General features: G+C 44.9%; 2 protein-coding genes across 3 annotated transcripts; one reads left to right on the top strand and one right to left on the bottom strand.

The window, feature by feature from the left end:
* Positions 1-2,003: 2,003 nt before the first annotated feature.
* ing3 (inhibitor of growth family, member 3) lies at positions 2,004-8,536 on the bottom strand. The gene is made up of 12 exons (XM_087830390.1): positions 8,402-8,536; positions 8,189-8,260; positions 6,132-6,232; positions 5,981-6,046; positions 5,222-5,318; positions 5,063-5,134; positions 4,260-4,376; positions 4,016-4,182; positions 3,281-3,474; positions 3,014-3,206; positions 2,879-2,917; positions 2,004-2,789 (listed from the first exon to the last, which is right to left on the bottom strand). Exons 1-12 carry the CDS (start codon positions 8,427-8,429, stop codon positions 2,673-2,675), a joined length of 1,263 nt encoding a protein of 420 aa, XP_087686516.1. The 5' UTR covers positions 8,430-8,536; the 3' UTR covers positions 2,004-2,672.
* Positions 8,537-9,611: 1,075 nt separating this feature from the next.
* On the top strand, positions 9,612-16,815 carry tspan12 (tetraspanin 12). 2 transcript variants are annotated; one of them, XM_035909112.2, is made up of 7 exons: positions 9,612-10,152; positions 10,678-10,760; positions 10,942-11,077; positions 12,271-12,336; positions 15,056-15,163; positions 15,292-15,435; positions 15,548-16,815. In XM_035909112.2, the coding sequence occupies exons 1-7, from the start codon at positions 10,003-10,005 to the stop codon at positions 15,878-15,880; spliced, it is 1,020 nt and encodes a 339-aa protein (XP_035765005.2). In that variant the 5' UTR covers positions 9,612-10,002; the 3' UTR covers positions 15,881-16,815. The 2 variants fall into 2 exon arrangements, with proteins under 2 accessions (XP_035765005.2, XP_006781138.2); XM_006781075.3 differs by having other exon boundaries at positions 9,614-10,117.
* The last annotated feature ends 2,040 nt before the right edge of the window (positions 16,816-18,855 follow it).

The raw sequence follows: 18,855 nt of genomic DNA, 5'->3' as shown, positions 1-18,855 counted from the left end.
AGTACAATATACCTTTCACGTTTGAACAATATAATATCACGTTATTACAATATACATAATTATCACATTCGTACAATATAAATATTATATAGGCTACATCGCAGCTCCAGTCACGGCTTCCATCACTGTCTTTTAGTGATGTGTAGGTCGCGAATGAAATGGCTCTTAGAGCCGGATCTTTGACGTGAACGACACGAGCCGGCTCCTTATTGAGCCAAAGGGGTTTTTTTTCTTTCTCTCGCCCTCTCTCTCACACTTTTTTTTAAATTATTTGAATATATATGAGTGCTTGTGTATAAATACACAAACAATACACATATGCTTTCAATTGTGTAATTTAAGTGATCTAGGTAGCTCTGTTTTGGAAGTTCAGTTAATGCTAGAATTGTGTTTTGGAGTTTGTATGTGTTTTGTCTCTAGGGGCCACCGCATATATTTATATATAAACATATATAAATAAAACCACTTTTTTTTTTACATTAGTAATTCCTTTTGTGCATAATTTTATATTATTGTTAATAATAAATTAATTAAAGCAACAAAACAACCTGAAGAGCCAGTTCGGAGCCAAAAGAGCCAGTTCTCTAAAAAGAGCCGGAAATCCCATCACTACTGTCTTTCTCGTCTTTTCCCAGAGTAACAGCCAAACAGGAGGATCCATTGGCTAGCACTGTTTAGCCTTGCACGCATTCTTATTTTAAACTTAATCTGGAATTCATTGCAAACTGTTTGTGCGGGATATGAATGACAAGATTTTGTTTTTCTACAAGAGTTAGTAAAAATATCTCCACTGTGATCAAATCTTCTTGCCAAACATCTGCAGCTTGGCAGTGTATACAGCACTATAATGACCAGACCTAATTCTTTTGAAAACCATACATCTTTCCACAGGTCTCAACTTCATCAGACAACACCTAGACACAGAGCTGGATGAGGCCAGCACAAACAGCGGCCTAACCGACTAAGATGATGGATCCATGGGGTCAGGAAAGCCAGAAGAAGGGGAGCTGGAGAGGTACCTTTCATGTCCATTCACTGGAGGTGTGGATCTATTACATGGCGTTCCTCACATCAAGAAGCTGTCGATCAGAATCAGTACAGCTCTTCCTGCACCTGGAGCTTGTGAAGGACTTCTCAGTCATGCAGGACTCCTGTTCACTGCTGAACAGTTACAGCTTCACAGAAAGAACCTTGAGAGCAAACTGCTGCTGAAGCTTAACCAGCACCTCACTGAGTGAAGAAATGGCACATTTTTGCTAAATATGAAGAAATAAATGCAAACCCATACAATTTATGGTAAACTGAGCTGCCTTGTATGTACATATGTTGAAGATGCCTCGTTCTAATGTTTTCTCTTAGGCTGCTGTGCCATTTGGAGCAAAAATGAATATAAAGTTCACAGCATATCTTGTCACTGGAAATTGTTTGCACTGTTTATATATTTATATTATTTACTGTAGGCATTGGTGAAAAAAGCTTTATGTTGTGAAAAACTGAAATCTGGAAATTAGAATTGTTGTGCCTTATTTTGTTGATCTTTTTACATATTCCTGTTGAAAATACTAAAATCTGTTTATTTATTTTAGTTTGTCTGATAGCATTTATTTAAAAAATAAATCAGACATTTCAAACAGTTACTCGCTACTTGAGTAGTCTTTCCACCAAGTACCTTTTTACTCTTGAGTAACTTTTTTGAAGACTACTTTTCACTTTTACTTGAGTAATAATATTTTAAAGTAATGCTACTCTTACTTGAGTACAATTTATGGATACTCGACCCACTTCTGGTCTTCAGGCTTAGAAACTTGCGGATAATCTTTGTACACTGACTTCAGAGACACACAGATTTAATTAATAAACGGCACTACGTGGCAGCCTGAAGTTCTTACCCACCAGATGTTTACAGTTGTGACAGCCGCTCATAGCAAAAATGGAGGAAAACTGTTTCCATCAACGCTTCCTGTTGATGCCATTAGGTCAAATAAGAACAACGCACCAGCTGATTTACCAAAACATCGCTTTATTGGACTCTTCATTTTAACATTTGTCACACACACACGCAAACCAACACGGCACAAACCAACACACACGCACACACACACTCAAAACAACACAACACAAACCAACACACACACACACACACACACACACACAATACATTCTGGCTTACTATGGAGGTCAAATGAGACTCATCTAATTTGGCTCCAACAGGCATCCATAGTTGTAGTCCAACAACCCATCCTGTTTGTAGTTTTAAATGAGTGAGAGGGGAGCATGGCCTCATGGGAAATAATTTCAGCTCTGGGAAAAATCTGCATATAATGGAAGGAGACAAAAAGACCTGGTTTACAAACTTGGCTATTCCAAGTGTAATCCCAGATCAACCAAATATAAAACCTGGGTTGTATCTGTGCTCTGACAGAAAGACTCATTAATTATTCTGACCAGTTTAAAATGTCAAGATTAACTTCACTGAGTCTGAATAACAAAGACTAGTTTTGGCAGAGACTGTGGTTGTTTTTAGGCTTAGACTGAACCCAGGTTTTATTTCTCTCAGAGCTGACATCACTTCCTCCACACGGCTTTAAATCCTCAGTGTCTGATGATCAGCAGTTTGCTGTTGGTGACCTCTGACCTCAGCCGCCTCTAATGAAGGTTACAAGGAGATGTGTCTATTTGTGGCGGCTGCCCCTCCTCTTCATGGCCGCTGTGCACTGAGGGCAGTACCACTTCCCCTTCGGCGCCTCCGTCAGGCCAACACAGCCGTAGTGGAACCACTCGATCGGACACTGAGGACATACACAGACACGGTCAGCACATACACACAGACACCCGTTTCCATGGGAAACGGGTAAGAACCTGAAGGTAAAAGACTCACGTCTGTGTTGTCACAGCCGACCATTTCTCCATAAGAAACCTGAAACACAGAAGAGGAGTCACCATCATTCTATGAGGCCTCGTCAGTGATTGGTCCATCAGCGAACCTGATGTGTGCGTGTATGTGTGTGTGTACCTGGTTACAGATGCAGTATCGGGGCTCGTTGGGGTCGTAGGTCCAGTCCACCTGACTGTTGGCCTCGGCTTCGGGCAGCACCGATGCCTGCTGGGAGAGCTCCTGAGCGAGCGCCGATGACGAAGAACAGGACGACAGTGAGGAAGAGGACGACGACGAAGACGACTGATGGTTGGAAGACTTAATGCTGCTCCTGTAAAACAGAAGAAGAGTGAGTGTTTATCCATGCTGAGCGCTGGAGGCAAGCAGCCAAGATGGTGGTCTTACTTGGACTTGCGTCCTCGAGAGTCGGAGGTGGTGCTGGGGGTGAGGGTCTGGGTGAGGGTGGAGGCGAGGGCGGAGGAGGAGTATCCGGCAGTGCTGTCCCGGGACAGAGCGAAGTCCCTGCCCAGCTGGAAGTCGTTGTTTTTGATGGCCTCATAGCTCGCTTTGAGGCTGGACGTCCGCCGGCCCTCCTTCATCTGCTCACATGGATACATCAGCAGTAAAACATTTAGGTCATGCATGCATGCATGTTATAGTCTGTATGATACTGTATGTGACAAATAATAAAGCTCGTTTGTTTTGTTTGTTTGTCAGTAACACAGACAAGCACATCCCGTAGCCAGATGTCAGATTTTCTACCATCCTTCAGTCCTTGAACTAACCAAATGTGATTCAAGATGTCTGATTTAAAAATTCTTTGACCTGCTCTTCTCAGACTGACAGTTACTTGAAACTTCAGGTTTGAGTTATACCGGAAACCCAACTAACACAGCAAAGCAGCAGAGCTGGGGCACTGATTATGATGAACAGGATGTCTGCAGATGACTTCAGAGGTGATGGAGACGGATCAGCTGCTCATGCTGTGAATGTGTTCTCTGTGGAACAAACGTTTCTGGAAGCTGTCGCTTTTTTCAAAGAACCTTTAAAAGATTTTAACTGATCCAAAACGACAAGTTTGGCCTGCAGGTGTAAACACCTGAGAAACTCCACCCCTTCTCTAACTGGATGTTCTCTTACCTGAGCTGTGGCCTGCACCGCCTGGGCGGCAGCCATGGTGATGGCACCGGCTCCAGCTCCAGCTCCGGGCCCTGAGGACAGCGAGCTCAGGTTGTAGGCCATAGGCTGGGAGGAGTTGACGCTGTACGCATTGTTGGTGGACGAGGACGTGCTGTTGGTACGGCAGCCTGCCGAGGACACACAGGTGAGGCAGGCAACACATGGCAGGCGGTCAGAGTGCTCTGGTGAGGGTCGTGGCTCTTACCTGGCGTGTTCTCTTTGGAGGCGTCTGACGTGAGCGTGGACAGCAGAGCTTCAGACTTGAACTTCTTCTCTGGGACGTGTTCTGTGGTGTGGTGGCTCGGAGCGCTATATTTTCTCTCTGAGAGCACACAAACATGCAGTTAAGCTGAAACTTCGTGTTTCAAACTGAAAACAACACAATACCATCACCATGTCCCGCCCCAAATTCATCTGAGGTTTACACTGCTTCAATCTGACACCATGTTTATGTTTTCTGCTGTTACCATGGTGAACCGTGGTGTGGCCAAGAGTGGGTGATTTCAGTCGGTTAAATCAGTGTGGACGACTCAGAGAGGCTCACTGTGCTTATGTCACAGCTCCCGCGTCAACTCAAACAATCCCGAATGACCTCAGCAGGTAAGGTCTAACGAGAACAAGTATTGTGACGCTAAACTTTTAAAAGTTGCTAACAACAGCACGAGGACGAAGCCAGAGAATGAGGTTAGTGTGGGCTAAGACCCGGGTTATCACTGCAGTTCAGGTTGATGCGTGATGTGTGACATCAGCAACTGGGAACACCTCCCACCTCGTTTACGTCAGCATGACCGCTGCATGTTTCTGTATTCTAACATTTTAACAACTGTTAATCATCCTCAAAAAAATATTTTTATTTCTCATTCTCAGATGAACGACTACACGCCTCTGAAGACGCTTTCAGGGATTCATGTGCATGGATTAGGTGGTCAATCAGTATGGATCAGGAAAGATGCAGGCGCTGATCCAGACAGCAGACAACAAACAGATCTGGTGTTGCCATGTACTCACTCTCTGTGGCGGCGTGTGAGTGAACGTGGTGGTTGTTGACAGGCTGAGACGGGCTGTCCATCTCCAACGATCCTGAGCACAGATATGTGACAGGAAGTCAGGCACACGTTACAGGAAGTCTAACATTCCCCTGCCGAATACAACCAAAGAGCTACTCACGTCTCTCAAGGATCTCAGTGATGCCAGCATTGTCAGCCTCCAGCTCCATCTTGAACTTGGCCAGTTCCTGGTCCAGTTTACGCAGGTGTCGGTCCACCTGAGACACAGAGGATCAATGAGGTCAACAACGAAAACCAATTTTAAACCAATCAAGCAGCTTTTCTGTGACACATGAAGAATCTTTAAGTGTTGGGCTGATGGATGTCTGGATGTGTTAATAATCTCACAGATGCCCCCAAAAGTTGATTCTTTTCATCTGGACGTAGCATTTTCAATGGGAGAAATGTTTCGTCACTCATTCAAGTTACTTCTTCAGTCTCAGCTGACTTCAGGTTTCCCCAATCTCATAAACAGTACATTTGCATTATGACTGAAACTAACACCACTGAAGGAACATTGGGCTGGAAGGTCAGTTCCTTGGCCATTAATATGCAAATTCTCATAACCCTTGATCATCATTGACTGATCAAATCTCACAGATGAGTGATCAATCTAACCAATCAGTGATTTATACGTGAAGGGTCTGAGTTTAGCTGGTATCTTTCAGTGATAGTGACCATGCTCTCAGACTGCAGGAAAAGTAACTCCTTGTGCTTTTTTAGTGGCTCTTCAAGGTTCTTTCTGCCATCTAGTGGCGGCTGTGTGGAATAACTGAGGGTTCCTCTGAGATTACTACACGTTAAAGCCGTTAAAGCCTAAATGTGCACCTTTACCATTCTGTGGTCACCTGAGTGACACCTGAAGGAAACCTTTACTCACCAGGTCATAGATCTGATTGGCCAGCTGGACTTTCTCATCTGCATCTTCCAGAGCTTTGTAGTAATCCTAAGAACACACGCAGGTTTAACCGAAGAACCCAAGACACACACACACACACACACACACACAAGAAGAATCCACCACCTCTGACCTTTTTAATGACCTCCATCTGCTCCTCTCTCCACTCTGGTTTGTTCTTCTTGGCGTTGACGAAGAACTCGATGACCTTCTGCTCCAGCTGATCCGTGGCATCTGAAGGAACAAACAGGAAAGGACGTGAGAAAACGCAGCACTCAGCATTTTACCATCACGTGTGTAAAGGTGTAAAGTCTGACTGCGGCCCTCCCTCAGATGTTTCCTCTCTGTTGGTGAACTGCAGACTTATTCTGAGCCTGGGGATCACCTTTGGACTGTAGTTCTAATGAAATCAGAGCTGAGGACTCACCTGGTCCACACTAACCTGAGTGTGACTCCCTCAGGTGATTTGTTTTTGAGTGTTTCCTGCCAGCTGAAACCTGCAGCAGTAAGTGTGCCATGTGTGGATAATTTTTGTTAAATTTTGTTGATTAGTGATTGGATACGCTCTGCAGTATAAATGTGCAGTATAAATAATTGATATAAATAAATAATGATTAAAACTTTATTTCCCCAGCTCTCACTCAGTGAGTGCTCCTGTTATGTCACAGATCTGTGCCTCTGAACCAATGTGACTAAAGCTGAAGTGGTTTCATCATCTATTTGCAGCAACAAAAACATAGTATTCCAGAAACATGCTTTGCTAATTCCAATCAGCGCATCCAACATTACCTGCCCGAAACCGGAAGTGGCGTCATCTTCGCAGAAAATGTAGTTTTTCCCTATAGAATACGCTGGTGGTTTTTAAAATTCATTTTTAAGTTTATGGCTTTCTGTACAGTTTCTGGGATGCTTAGAACTCAAATTACACTGCTGGAAATAGTTCATGCTGTTTTTTGCAAATTTGCATTACAATATTTATTTTCATTTTTCCTACAGTATATAAAAATTTGCCTATGTCAAAAATAAAACTATGAATACACTCAAAATAGATTTCCTGTGGTTGGAACCTATTTTGCACAACTTTTTTGCATTTACAGTATTGAGGGATATACCACTGAAATTTCTCCAACTAGAAATATGTGTAAAAAACAAAAAAAAGAACAATGTTACATTTTTTTTGGTAGTTTGTTGCACTTTTTTGCAATTCATGTAGTTACTATAGCAACTTGAAATACTCCCAAAAAAATGTCACTACACCATCTAAAAATATATAGATAAGCTCTGGCGGACTTGGTTCTATGGTAGGTCTTAAAAGGTTAATATCCTGAGGTTTAAACGGATAGAAAAATGACAGCAAAGTGTCCAGCAATACTGGCCCTATATTTATTTGGTATCAGATCAATACTTAAATCTGCAGTATCACGCAGCACTAGCGCCCAGCACAGGCTCATTCAGAGTATCCATAACACTGATTTATTATTACACCTTTCAGAGTCGCGTTTATACCATTGTTACAACATTGTTCTTTTTCTGGCTGCACACACAAGCGTTTAGAAAGTGGTTTAATTTATCTAACTCTAAGTCCAATTAAATTTGTGTCAGTGATTGAAACAAAATATTTTAGAGGAATCCTTCATTTTAAATTTCAATTCAAAATTATTTAGTTTGTTCAGCAACTTCATAATTTATCAAAACATATTTTACTAAAACCTTTTTTTTATTTAAACTTAAAAAAAATACAGATATTTACAGAAATCCTATTAAATAATCTCAGTTTAGACCAAAAAAAACTGATTATTTTTTATTTATAGTGCTAAAATGGTGATTAGGACCTCCTGTGAGAGTCTAACAGCGATAATAATTTTAAAGTTGCTTTATTAGCAACTTGACTTTTAATGTGCATGAATGTGAACTTTCGGATCGGCAGTAATAAAGGGGAGGGGGCCCTGTGGGTGGATGTGACCCTGCAGGTGGTTGCTGCGCTGCAGTATCGTGCTGTATCTACTGGGTTTCAGCCCGTTAGCCGCCTCTGCTAACATGTGCTAATTAAGTAAGCGCCATCGGACGGTCATCGGCGCCGGGACGCGGCTCTGTTGCTTGGACAGTTCCAGCAGGGCTGCCGCTATGTGTGCATGCCGCAGCGCGCGTGTCCCCGGTGTGTGGCGCCGTTGGCGGCGGGGTTGTACGTACTCTGAACCTGCAGGTCCATCTCCCTCATTTCCGTAAACCTGTCGCGGAGATCCATGGGTAGCTGCTCGATCACTGCCAGGAGAAGAAAAGGCGGTTACCTGCTAGCACGGCTAGGCTAACTGCCGGAGCCGACCTGGCCGGAAAATAACACCTATTTAACACGCAGCAGAGCCCTGTGACACCACTGCCGCTTCGGTGGAGTCCCATACTCACTCTCCAGGTAGTCCTCCAGGTACAACATCGTGTTTAATTTAAGGTGTCAGTCGTTTTCGCCGACAATTCTCTGCTTTCAATATGGCGCCGCCTGCCAACGTCTGCTCAGAAAAAAATACCCAGAAAAAAGGAGGTCACGGATGCTGACGCAAACGTCTGCCCGCGCTCTGATTGGTTCACATACAGGCAGGCGTTGACAGTACAGATGCATCATGGGAATTGTATTTGTATTTACACTTCTTTACGTCTTTTATGCACTATACTATAGCAATCCTTTATTTATTTATTTGAAAATAAAAAGCAAGAGGGGTGTTTTTCTCAAGCCTTGTAAAATATTTTATTTCGACTGCACATTTACACAAAGCTTTTGGACATTTTTTTTACCTGAAAAATTGCATTAATGACCAGCTGAAAATTATATTTACTTTTCTATAAGAATATGTGGACAGAAACAACTAAAGAGATAGCAAGAATATATCCATCTCACCATTTCTGTTCAGATATGTTTACTAATGTATTAAATATTAGATTTGTGCGTTGTGGTACTAATTTAACACATTTAAAGTATGTGGACAAACAATATAAGCTGTGTGGTAACTTCTGTCCACATACGCTTGTGTTTTCACACATGTTCAGCTGTTAATTAAACATATCCCACTTCATGTGACTATAGTTATTCATGAACCGAGCAGTAATTCTATTCTAATTATCATATATTAATTATAAGTTCTTATCAGTGATTTTAAGAACTGTAAAATGAGTGCACGTGTTAGTCTATATACTTTGGGGTATATATATTGTTTTAGATTAGTGTTATAAGAACCATCCATTTACCATTTAGATAGCCAGTCACATGCGTTCACATTATTTTGATTACAAGTGTGAGCAGAAAAACAAACAAGCAGCCTAAATGGCCAAAATTATGTAGACACAAACGACATGTCTTACTGTATTTCCGTGGAAGTCTATGTCCACATTCTTTTGTCATACATTTTTCTTTCTACGAGGTTATGTTCAGTGTCCGGCAGTCCCGTGTGTAACATAATAATATATGTGCAAATAGTCAGAAAGTATGTGGAAAATAATTACAAGGTAGCCTAAAGTAAGTTTCCACATAATTTCGGGACAAAAAGTGCTACTGCAAAGAGTTTATGACCAGAACTATGTGGACAAACACTCCAAGCGCTGTGTGTGTTTCCTGCAGCTTCATCCTCTCAATCTCGGCCTGCTGACCCCACGGTTGTGCGGCTGGAGGCGGACACATTCCTCTGTCCTCCCCCCGGACGCTGTGAGAGAGGGGGCGGAGCTGCTGCTGCTTTAATTAGTGAAGAAGGAGCAGCAGGAGGAGCAGAGGAGCGGACGGTTCGGATTGTTACGCAGCAGACTACCGAGCTGTGTGTGCGTGTGTGTATCCGTGTATCCGGTGACAGTCTGGAGGTGTGCGGACAGCGGTGACCGGTTCGGAGCGTGCGCAGTGAGGACCACCTGCTGCTGGTCACCGAGCGGGCCAGGGCGCGCGGGGACGGAATGCGGGTTTCACGCACGGAGCACGCGCAGTTCCTGAGCGCTCCGTGCTGTGTGCGTGCAGCGAGCATGTTGCCATGGTGCCCCGGGCTCAGATGAGCGGCACGCGGAGGAGCTCCGATCGGGATGGCTCGCGAGGACGCGGTGAGGTGTCTGCGCTGCCTGCTGTACGCGCTCAACCTGCTGTTCTGGGTGAGAGGAGCGGGCACGCGCACGACTACAAGAGTGTAATTGCCCTTTAATGATCAGTGTGTTTGAGTCATTATACTAAAGCAGTCAAACAATGCAGTATTTTACTGTAGTAACTGTAGGTACTGTGTCTAGTGGTAGTTCTTTGCATGAAGTACTGCCTCCACCAAGAGGTGGTAGTTCTGTGTACAGAGTACTGTGTTTAGTGGTAGTTCTGTGTACAGAGTGCTGTGTTTAGTGGTAGTTCTGTGTACAGAGTGCTGTGTTTAGTGGTAGTTCTGTGTACAGAGTGCTGTGTTTAGTGGTAGTTCTGTGTACAGAGTACTGTGTTTAGTGGTAGTTCTGTGTACAGAGTGCTGTGTTTAGTGGTAGTTCTGTGTACAGAGTGCTGTGTTTAGTGGTAGTTCTGTGTACAGAGTACTGTGTTTAGTGGTAGTTCTGTGTACAGGGACAGGCGGTGCTGGGGTGAAGCAGGCCGGGTGTTCCTCGCTGCCTGCTTCACATTCTCAGATGTTATTATAGGCAGCAGAAACATATCCATGTGTTTATTTCTGTGTGTCCAGCTGATGTCAGCATGTGTGCTGGGAGTGGCGGCGTGGATCCGTGACTCTCTCAACACCGTCCTCACCCTGACGGCCCACACCAGGTGAGTCTGGCCTGGCTTGCAGCTCAGGTATCAGAGCCAACCAGGTGACAGCACCTGAGAGTTTAAATCATCTTTACCTGACACACCTTGTCTCTGATAGATGATCCAGATGTGAACTAAACAGCTGCTTTGTGAAGCTCGGAGCATGGAGGCTAATTTATGTGTGTGTGTGTGTATGCAGGTTGGAGGAAGCTGCCATCCTCACGTACTCTCCAGCTGTTCACCCCGTCATTGTTGCCGTGTGCTGCTTTCTCATCATCGTGGCAATGGTGGGGTACTGCGGCACGCTCAGGTGTGACCTGCTGCTGCTCTCCTGGGTACGGATGCTCACATCACACACTTCAGACAGGATTTTTACTTTAACCAAAGGCGACATTTATCTCAGATTTTACAATCAGAAGCAGGAAGTCCATGTCCTGGATTCAGCTGACATTTAACAGGAAACAGTCTCTGAGTGCTCTGACACATTTGGAAAAGCACAGATGAAGTTTCTGATTTGAGTCAGCCAGCAGAGGAAACATTTTTAGCTGCTCTGACTGTTGATCAGTGTGTTACCTGTATGTTAGCATGACTGTTGGTCAGTGTGTGTTGGCGTGACTGTTGATCAGTGTGTTAGCTGTGACAGGTCTACACTGAGACTGATATCATGACACAAGCACCCGCGGCTCCCACCTTCCTGTGGCGGTGTTAAGGTTCAGTGGCATTTTGCGTACACAGTGAAGTGGGAACATCAGAAACCTGGAGCTGATGTCTCTGAACCTGAAGCCCTATGAGCACTGAGGCAGACTCACTTGAGCTTCATCATAATGACACACTCCTCAGGTAGACTGATCTCTTATCAACTGGTTCTGCTGCAGCCTATCAGAGCATCACTGCTCACCAGCTGCTAAACAAGGTGAAGAGGTCAGCCTCCAGCTCCACATGCTCCACCTGCCTCACACACCTCCATATGGGAGGATTGAGCTCAGTCCAGAGTCCACCACTGTCAGCAGGTGTGCAGGTGTATGATGTCACACACACAGCCTACTCTGGACTCTCAGGTAGAGTCCACAGAGGTCACACTGTCCACCTAACTGCATGTTTGAGCTACACCACCTGTTTTCTGTGCTGTGATTAGGCGGGGCCAGGTGTTGGGTGCCCCATTGTTCCCAACAGGTGATAAGATTGTCTCCGAAAGATGAGCTGCTGAGAGGAGCTTCAGTCTGCTACAGGGACTGCCCCAAGGCATGATGGGAACCCGCTCAGCCAGTTCCAACACACACACACACAGTTAGCTGTGAGATTACATAACAGTAGAAGTCTCTCATGTTTGTGAGTGAGTAGGTTATTCAGGTGGACAAGGAGATAAAACCAGCTTCAGACATCACACATTACTGTGCTGCTCAGAGTTAAGAGCTGCAGACACCTCGGGGCTGTCACTGAGGGAGAGGACGAGGTCAGCTTCATGCCTTTTTGACAGAAAGGTTTTAGGTTGATTATCAGACTAAACTCGTCTCCGCCTGTGTTTCAGTACTTCGGCAGTCTGTTGGTGATCTTCTGTGTGGAGCTGGCCAGTGCTGTGTGGACCTACGAGGAGGTGAGAACATTGAAGCTTTGAATCCCTGAACATGTCATGTAGTCAGACGTGAATGTGTCTAACTAACAAACCATCAGAGCAGGTAAAATTATAATTGTGTTTCATAACTGAGCCTCTGTTCATGTGAAATTCTGCAGCTTTTTCTCACTGACTGATCGTGATGGTAACGAGTTTGTCAGTACGGAGTTATGGTGGTGTCGCACACATGCAAGTGTTTCTGTCCTAAACGGATCATTTCTCGCCTCATGCACCGGCTGGACTCCAGGCTTGTCTCTAATAATAATCAGGAATCTCAGACTTGTCCGGCTCCTCTTTCAGCGCTGCCGCGACACGCCCGTCACCTCACACCCACCTGCAAAGTACTCGAATACATCTACTCCAGTACTGCAGGGTACATTACCTGCAGTAGTTCATAGTTTCAGCGAGTGTCAGACTCACGCTAACGATAACAAAATAAATATTGGAGGCTTGCTCCTCTGGGAGAGCTCAGAGAGCCTCGAGTAGCGCTTTCTGACTCATTTCTTACAGCCTGAGCTTTTCCTGCTGATTTCACAAAGTTCTCAAAGTTTCAGGTGATCTCCAAACATTTTCAGATGAGCCAATCAGATTTTAGGGGTGACAGAATATGTTCTTTCGTTTGTTGTTTATAAAGTTACATTTTGAAGGCTGTCTTTGAAGCACAGCAGTTTGAGCCAGGCTTTGAACTCTGACCTCAGGCTCAGTTTATCTCTGCATCAGCTGCCTGCAGGGGGCTGTGGGTATTGTAGTAGTGAAGGTTTTTCTTTTTTCTTTATCAGTCGAGCAGACACTCACACATGGACCTCAGGTTGGTCCCTGTTTGGGGGGTTGCAGTAAAAACCTGAAGTCCTCCTGAGTGTGTGAGGCCTCGGGCTCACTGTGGTGTGTTTTGGGTTTGTTGTGTGGAAAGTGGCTGGAATTTTTGCAGTACAGAGGAGGAGGAAGGTAAAATCAGAACGAAACAAAAGCCAAAACAGTGCAGAAGAACTGGACAAAGGACACGAGTAGACTGAGATGATAAATACCGGAGGTAATGAGGCCAGCAGAAGGAACAGCTGGCAGTAATCACAGGACGAGGCAGGGGAAGTAAATACAAAGCACAGCTGACAACAGACTACCAAAGATAAAATGAGTAAACAGGCGACCGACTCACACATACAAAAGTGAAATATCTCAGACAGCGGGGGTACACATAGGAATAAACTACACAACAACCAGTGTTGGGAAGGTTACATGTAAAATGTATTCCAGTACAAATTATAGAATATAGGCCCAAAATGTAGCTTGTAACGTATTTTGTTAAGTTACTCAATGTAACGTATTCTGAATACCTTAGGTTACTTGATATATTGTCATGCTTTTTACACCTACATGAATGTACTGTTGCTGTGTGATTTATTACTATTACTGAAGGCTACTCGCCACTGAGCTAACATTCTTAGCTGGCGTTAGCTGAGGTTCGTTCATAGACTGCAGACTGTTAGACTTGATGGATAGCATTAGCAACCTGGTAGCTGCAAATAATCATGTGCAGTTCTGAAAGCAATGCCAACTAGATTTTTAAATCTTAGTATAAAATGAGTAACAGTAGGGTGGAGATTAGATAAGGCTGCACTTTTTGCAGGGATCTCGTGTAGAAAACTATTTCTGTATGACTATGTTTTCTTTCTGTCTGCTTTCAGAACTGCACATGATTATTAGCATCTAGCAAGTTGTAATGCAGCCTTCAGTAAATTAATAAATCACACAGCAATAGTGCATCGAAGATACTGAAGTGGCACATAACCCAGGTAGCTACCGCATCTAAAACAAGGTAGTTGCAGTAGGCTAGTTTTTAAAAAAGAACTTACTTCCGGATGTTTCTTTAGGTTGGAGGCGGAGTCTTTTGACACTGAGAGTAGCTTGGTTGCTGGCAAATAGAGTTTGCATTGCACGGTCAGATTTCGCCCATCCCTTTCTTCTTTAAATGTGACGTGGTGTCGGAATTTCAAAGTAAGAAATGCATTCTGCCCATGCACTGCTGGCTCTGTTGTGCTTGCTCTGGATCCATTGTGTAAGTGACACCACCAACATTAACAGGACGCTTACATTAGAGCCTCTTAGAGCCTCCTTTCCTGCAATGCGTTTAATTACCAAAATTAGAGAGTGGATAAAGAGGGGATAGCCTAACATATAAAACAACGTAACTGTATTCTAATCATTACCTTTATAAACGGTAACTGTAATGGAATACAGTTACTCATATTTTGTATTTTAAATATGTAACACCAGTACGGGCATTCCGATACACCTCAACACTGACAACAACCAAACTCTAGCTTGCTCAGCACAGCGGTGAACCACACTGATCCAACTGACAACCAACACAACATTAAATACTGTTTCAAAGACCACCACAAAGCCTGGGTCCAAACCCAGAATGACCAACTGACGTATGTTCATATGTTATGAAAGGAGCGTGATGGAGAATACACCACAGCTCTGTTTCCTTCATCATGAACCTCAGAAACCTGAACTTCAGTTTCCTGTTTTTGACCAATCAGGAGCCACGGCTGTGTGACTCATGTTTCTCCATGGGGAACAAGCTGTAATGTTTTCAGCAGTGAGCTACACCCGTTTAAGATCTTATTTTTACTTTTGTTTCACTGTAATTGACATGGTGTGTGTGTGTGTATGCGTGTGTGTGTGTGTGTGTGCGTAGCCCTCAGTGCAGCGCTCTGACATGATCAGCCTGAAGTCTCGAATGCCAAACTACGGTCTGCAGCGTTACCAGTGGCTCACACACACCTGGAACAGCTTTCAGACTGAGGTAACACACACACGCACACCACACACACACACACACACACACACACACACACACACACACACACACACACACACACGGTGTGGTCAGGTGACCTGTGTACTGACAGATGTTTCTTCACCTGGCCTCAGTTTAAATGTTGCGGTGTCATCTACTTCACTGATTGGCTGGAGATGACTGAGATGGAGTGGCCACCTGACTCCTGCTGCTCCAATCAGTATCCAGGCTGCGCTCGCCATGCCCACTACCACGACCTTAGCGACCTCCACCAAGAGGTGAGCCACAGTGGCTTCTCAATGGACAGAAACATCAGAGGACACGCCCTTTGATGACCCAGCTGCTCTTAAATCCTCCTCCTCTTACATGTGTGTTGTGTGTTTGTTTTAGGGCTGCGGTCCAAAGATCTACACCTTCATCCGTGGGACGAAGCAGTTGCAGGTGTTGCGTTTCCTGGGCGTGTCCATCGGTGTGGCTCAGATCATCGCCATGGCGCTCACTCTCACACTCCTCTGGGCGCTTTATTATGGACGGAAGTCTCCAGAGCCGGACATGCCCACACTGCCGCCACCGGATGACCCCGACCCTGACACAGCAGCACAGGCAGCCTCGGCGGACGCTTTAAAGTCGGGCTGCGGCCGCTCAAATAAAGGCTCCACCAACATGGCTGCCACCACACCGAAACAGCAGTTTGAGATGGAGCGACTTCACGCTGCCGCCTAAAAAGCTTCGTCCGGCTTGTCCAACACCAGACAACCTTTACTCAGTGAGAACACGAGCACCGGCAGCTTCAGAGCAAAGCCACACCCCCCGATGACCTCCTGACATCACTGCAGCTCCGATCATCACAGAACAAAATGCGTGTCAGCGTGTGCCTGTAGCTGATAGAGAGGATGTATCATCAGTTTTATGTTAAAATTTAAGTCCTGAAGTTAAACTCTGGACTTCCTGTTTAAATAAGGCAGGTCACGTGCTTTTTCTACAGGAAAACAGGAAAATAATCTTTTATTTTTACAGTCTTGCTCTATCACATCCTCTAAACCGCATCACTGGATTATTGTTGATATCAGATGTACATGTGTGCAGCCTCTCGGCTTCCTGTTGGTCAGAGTGAAGGCGTTCCCACTCTGACAGTCTGACAGCTGATCTGATGATGATGGTGATGGGTGTAGCTGCTGCTGTTTGTGCTTCTCTCTGTGAACTGTGAGTCATCTGAAGAACAGACTGTAAACTGAGGATGGACTGAATGGTGGCTTACTGCAGGTCTGGAGGAGACAAGTGAGACAGGTGAGGAAGAGAGGAGGCTGTTCTTGTCAGACATCGTGAACTCTAAAGGAGCTGATTTTGTTCTTCGGGATGATTAAGTCAGAGAACATGTTAGAGAACAGACTTCCTCCTGTTTGGACTCCCCGCCTCTAATGAGACCAAACATATGGACACAGCCGGCTGGAGACGGACTCCAGATGTTTTCCTGACAGCTGTGTCAGGAGCCACTGGAACATTAGATGACTTTTGAATTGGATTATTTATGGAGCTCTCTGAGAGACTGTACACCCACAGGAAGTGTGAGAGTCTGTGCATGGTGTTGGATATTTATTGTTTGCTATTACAGCGTTTTCACTGGAATAAAACAAAATATTAAAGCTGTTTGAGACGGACGGCTTCTCCTCTGCACTTTAATGGCTCCTTACTGTAACAGCTGGGACTAAAATGACCTCACAGCTTTGTTCTGATACTCATGTGAGGGCATCTGTGGACGACCCAACTCTCACAAACTGTTTGCTGCGATGATATTTCAGATTATTGAGATGGGGCGATGTGGGAGGAGCTTCTGGATTTGGAGTGAAACCTGTGACATTCCTGCAGCTGCTGGGAGAAAGCGGAGACGGTAACACGGATACAGGGCGTCAGCTGCTTGCAGTGAAAAGCTCTCCAAATCCAGCGAGCATGAAATCCTACCTCTACTACCACTGTACGCTTTATTAATAGGTCGCTGAGTCTCGGCGCTCCGGCCTCAACTCTCCAGCGCTGTTTCATTCAGGCTGCCAGCGTCTGTGAGGGCAGACCGGCTCACTTTACTCGCCACGTCTATTTTTATATCACACGGCTTATCGTACACTCATCTGATCATTGTGTAGTTTCACAGCATTTCACGTATTGCACAGTCCTCTGAGACTGTCTCTGATCGAACACCGCTCTCAGATCAAAACCACATCAAACTCGTGTTTCCTTGTGTTTGATGAGTCATGTGATTCAGCGTGCGACAAACTGAACTTCATCTTTGTCTGAGCTTTTTACTCACAAACCTACGCACCTGAACCCAAGCCTGTCCCTTCAAACAGAGACAAGTCCGGTTCATAAATCATTTTGTCTGTCCTGTGGCCCTGAGAAATAATCTGTGGGTTATATTCAGTGTGTTTAACAACCTGCTGTGAGGCTGTGGATAGGCTAGCATTTGTGTCAGTGTGGTCACATGACCAAGTGTGAAAGGCACATCTGGAGAGCTGTTCCTTTCACACTTGGTCATGTGACCGCACTGACATGCTGGCCATGACCATGGAGCTCTTCATATCTGGAGCTTGAGTCAGCACATTTATGGACATATGACAGCAGAAGCATCCCAACCCCACGCAGGGGTCGCTCTGAGGGGCAGGCAGTACTGTCAGCAGTGCAGTGTGAAGACTCAGAAATGCTTCAGGTCCTGTTTTAAACCGTACACGTGCACACACGCATCACTCAGTGTTTGTATAAAAGAACACACTCACAGAGACGTCCGTCATTTTTTATCATTTTCTGTGTTTAGTCCTCAGTGAAAAGCCCCTCTAGGTGTTCAGGCCAAAAGAGTCTCCCAGCATCCTGAGTACCTTTTTAAAGGTTCCAGGGGCACCACGGGATGCATAGCAATATCTGCTCTTATTTTAGATTCTATGTTTAGTTTAATATGGGGCCATGTGCCACCCTTGCGTAAGAGAGTTTTGTGATTTTCAATATTACTGAATAAACAACTGGTTGGTCTGAACCTCACGAAGCCTCCAGCTGCTGCTGGCCTTCACAGTAACGACTGACTGTGAGTTCCAGGGGAACAGGATCTGCTGTGGTGGAGCAGCTGATGCTCATAGAGGAGCAGTTGTTCTAGTGGTGTCTGGTTTGCAGCTGAAGACAGTCTGAAGCTGGTATAAAAGTGATGTGGTGCTGAATCCAACCATCACCTGCTCTGTACCCGTCCATCGCACACCCACTTGTTTAACCTGCACTCATCTGCCTTGTATAGTCATGGTTACTTTGAATAACACTAAATTATGTTTAATTGTTTTTAAGATGTTCCATATTAAGAATGGAACTCTGGCAGCACATCATTTATTACTCATATATAATTCAGGTGTGATGCAGTAACTCAGCTCAGCTTCAGATGTAGAACAGCAGCAGTGGAAACACTGGGACTCAGAGGCCAGGCCCTGAAGTCTAACACAGTGTGAGGAATTTGGTTTTTATGCTGTTTAAGTTCTGCGTGGTAGGATCGGATAGTTACACTTCCAGCACTGATGTTACTGATATGGCAGAAACAGGATGTCACAGAAATGACCTTTCCCAGCTGTCCATGTTTGGGAGTCGTTCCCAGACCTCCCACAGCTGGACATATTCTGGATTCCTGCTCTCTGACTCTGCATGGGAGTACAGTGTCACATGATCTCTGGAGC

This window comes from Neolamprologus brichardi, chromosome 17 (genome assembly GCF_056152115.1).
Source record: "Neolamprologus brichardi isolate AB-2024 chromosome 17, ASM5615211v1, whole genome shotgun sequence".
Taxonomy (NCBI): Eukaryota; Metazoa; Chordata; class Actinopteri; order Cichliformes; family Cichlidae; genus Neolamprologus; species Neolamprologus brichardi.
This window is presented reverse-complemented; position numbering and strand designations above follow the sequence as displayed.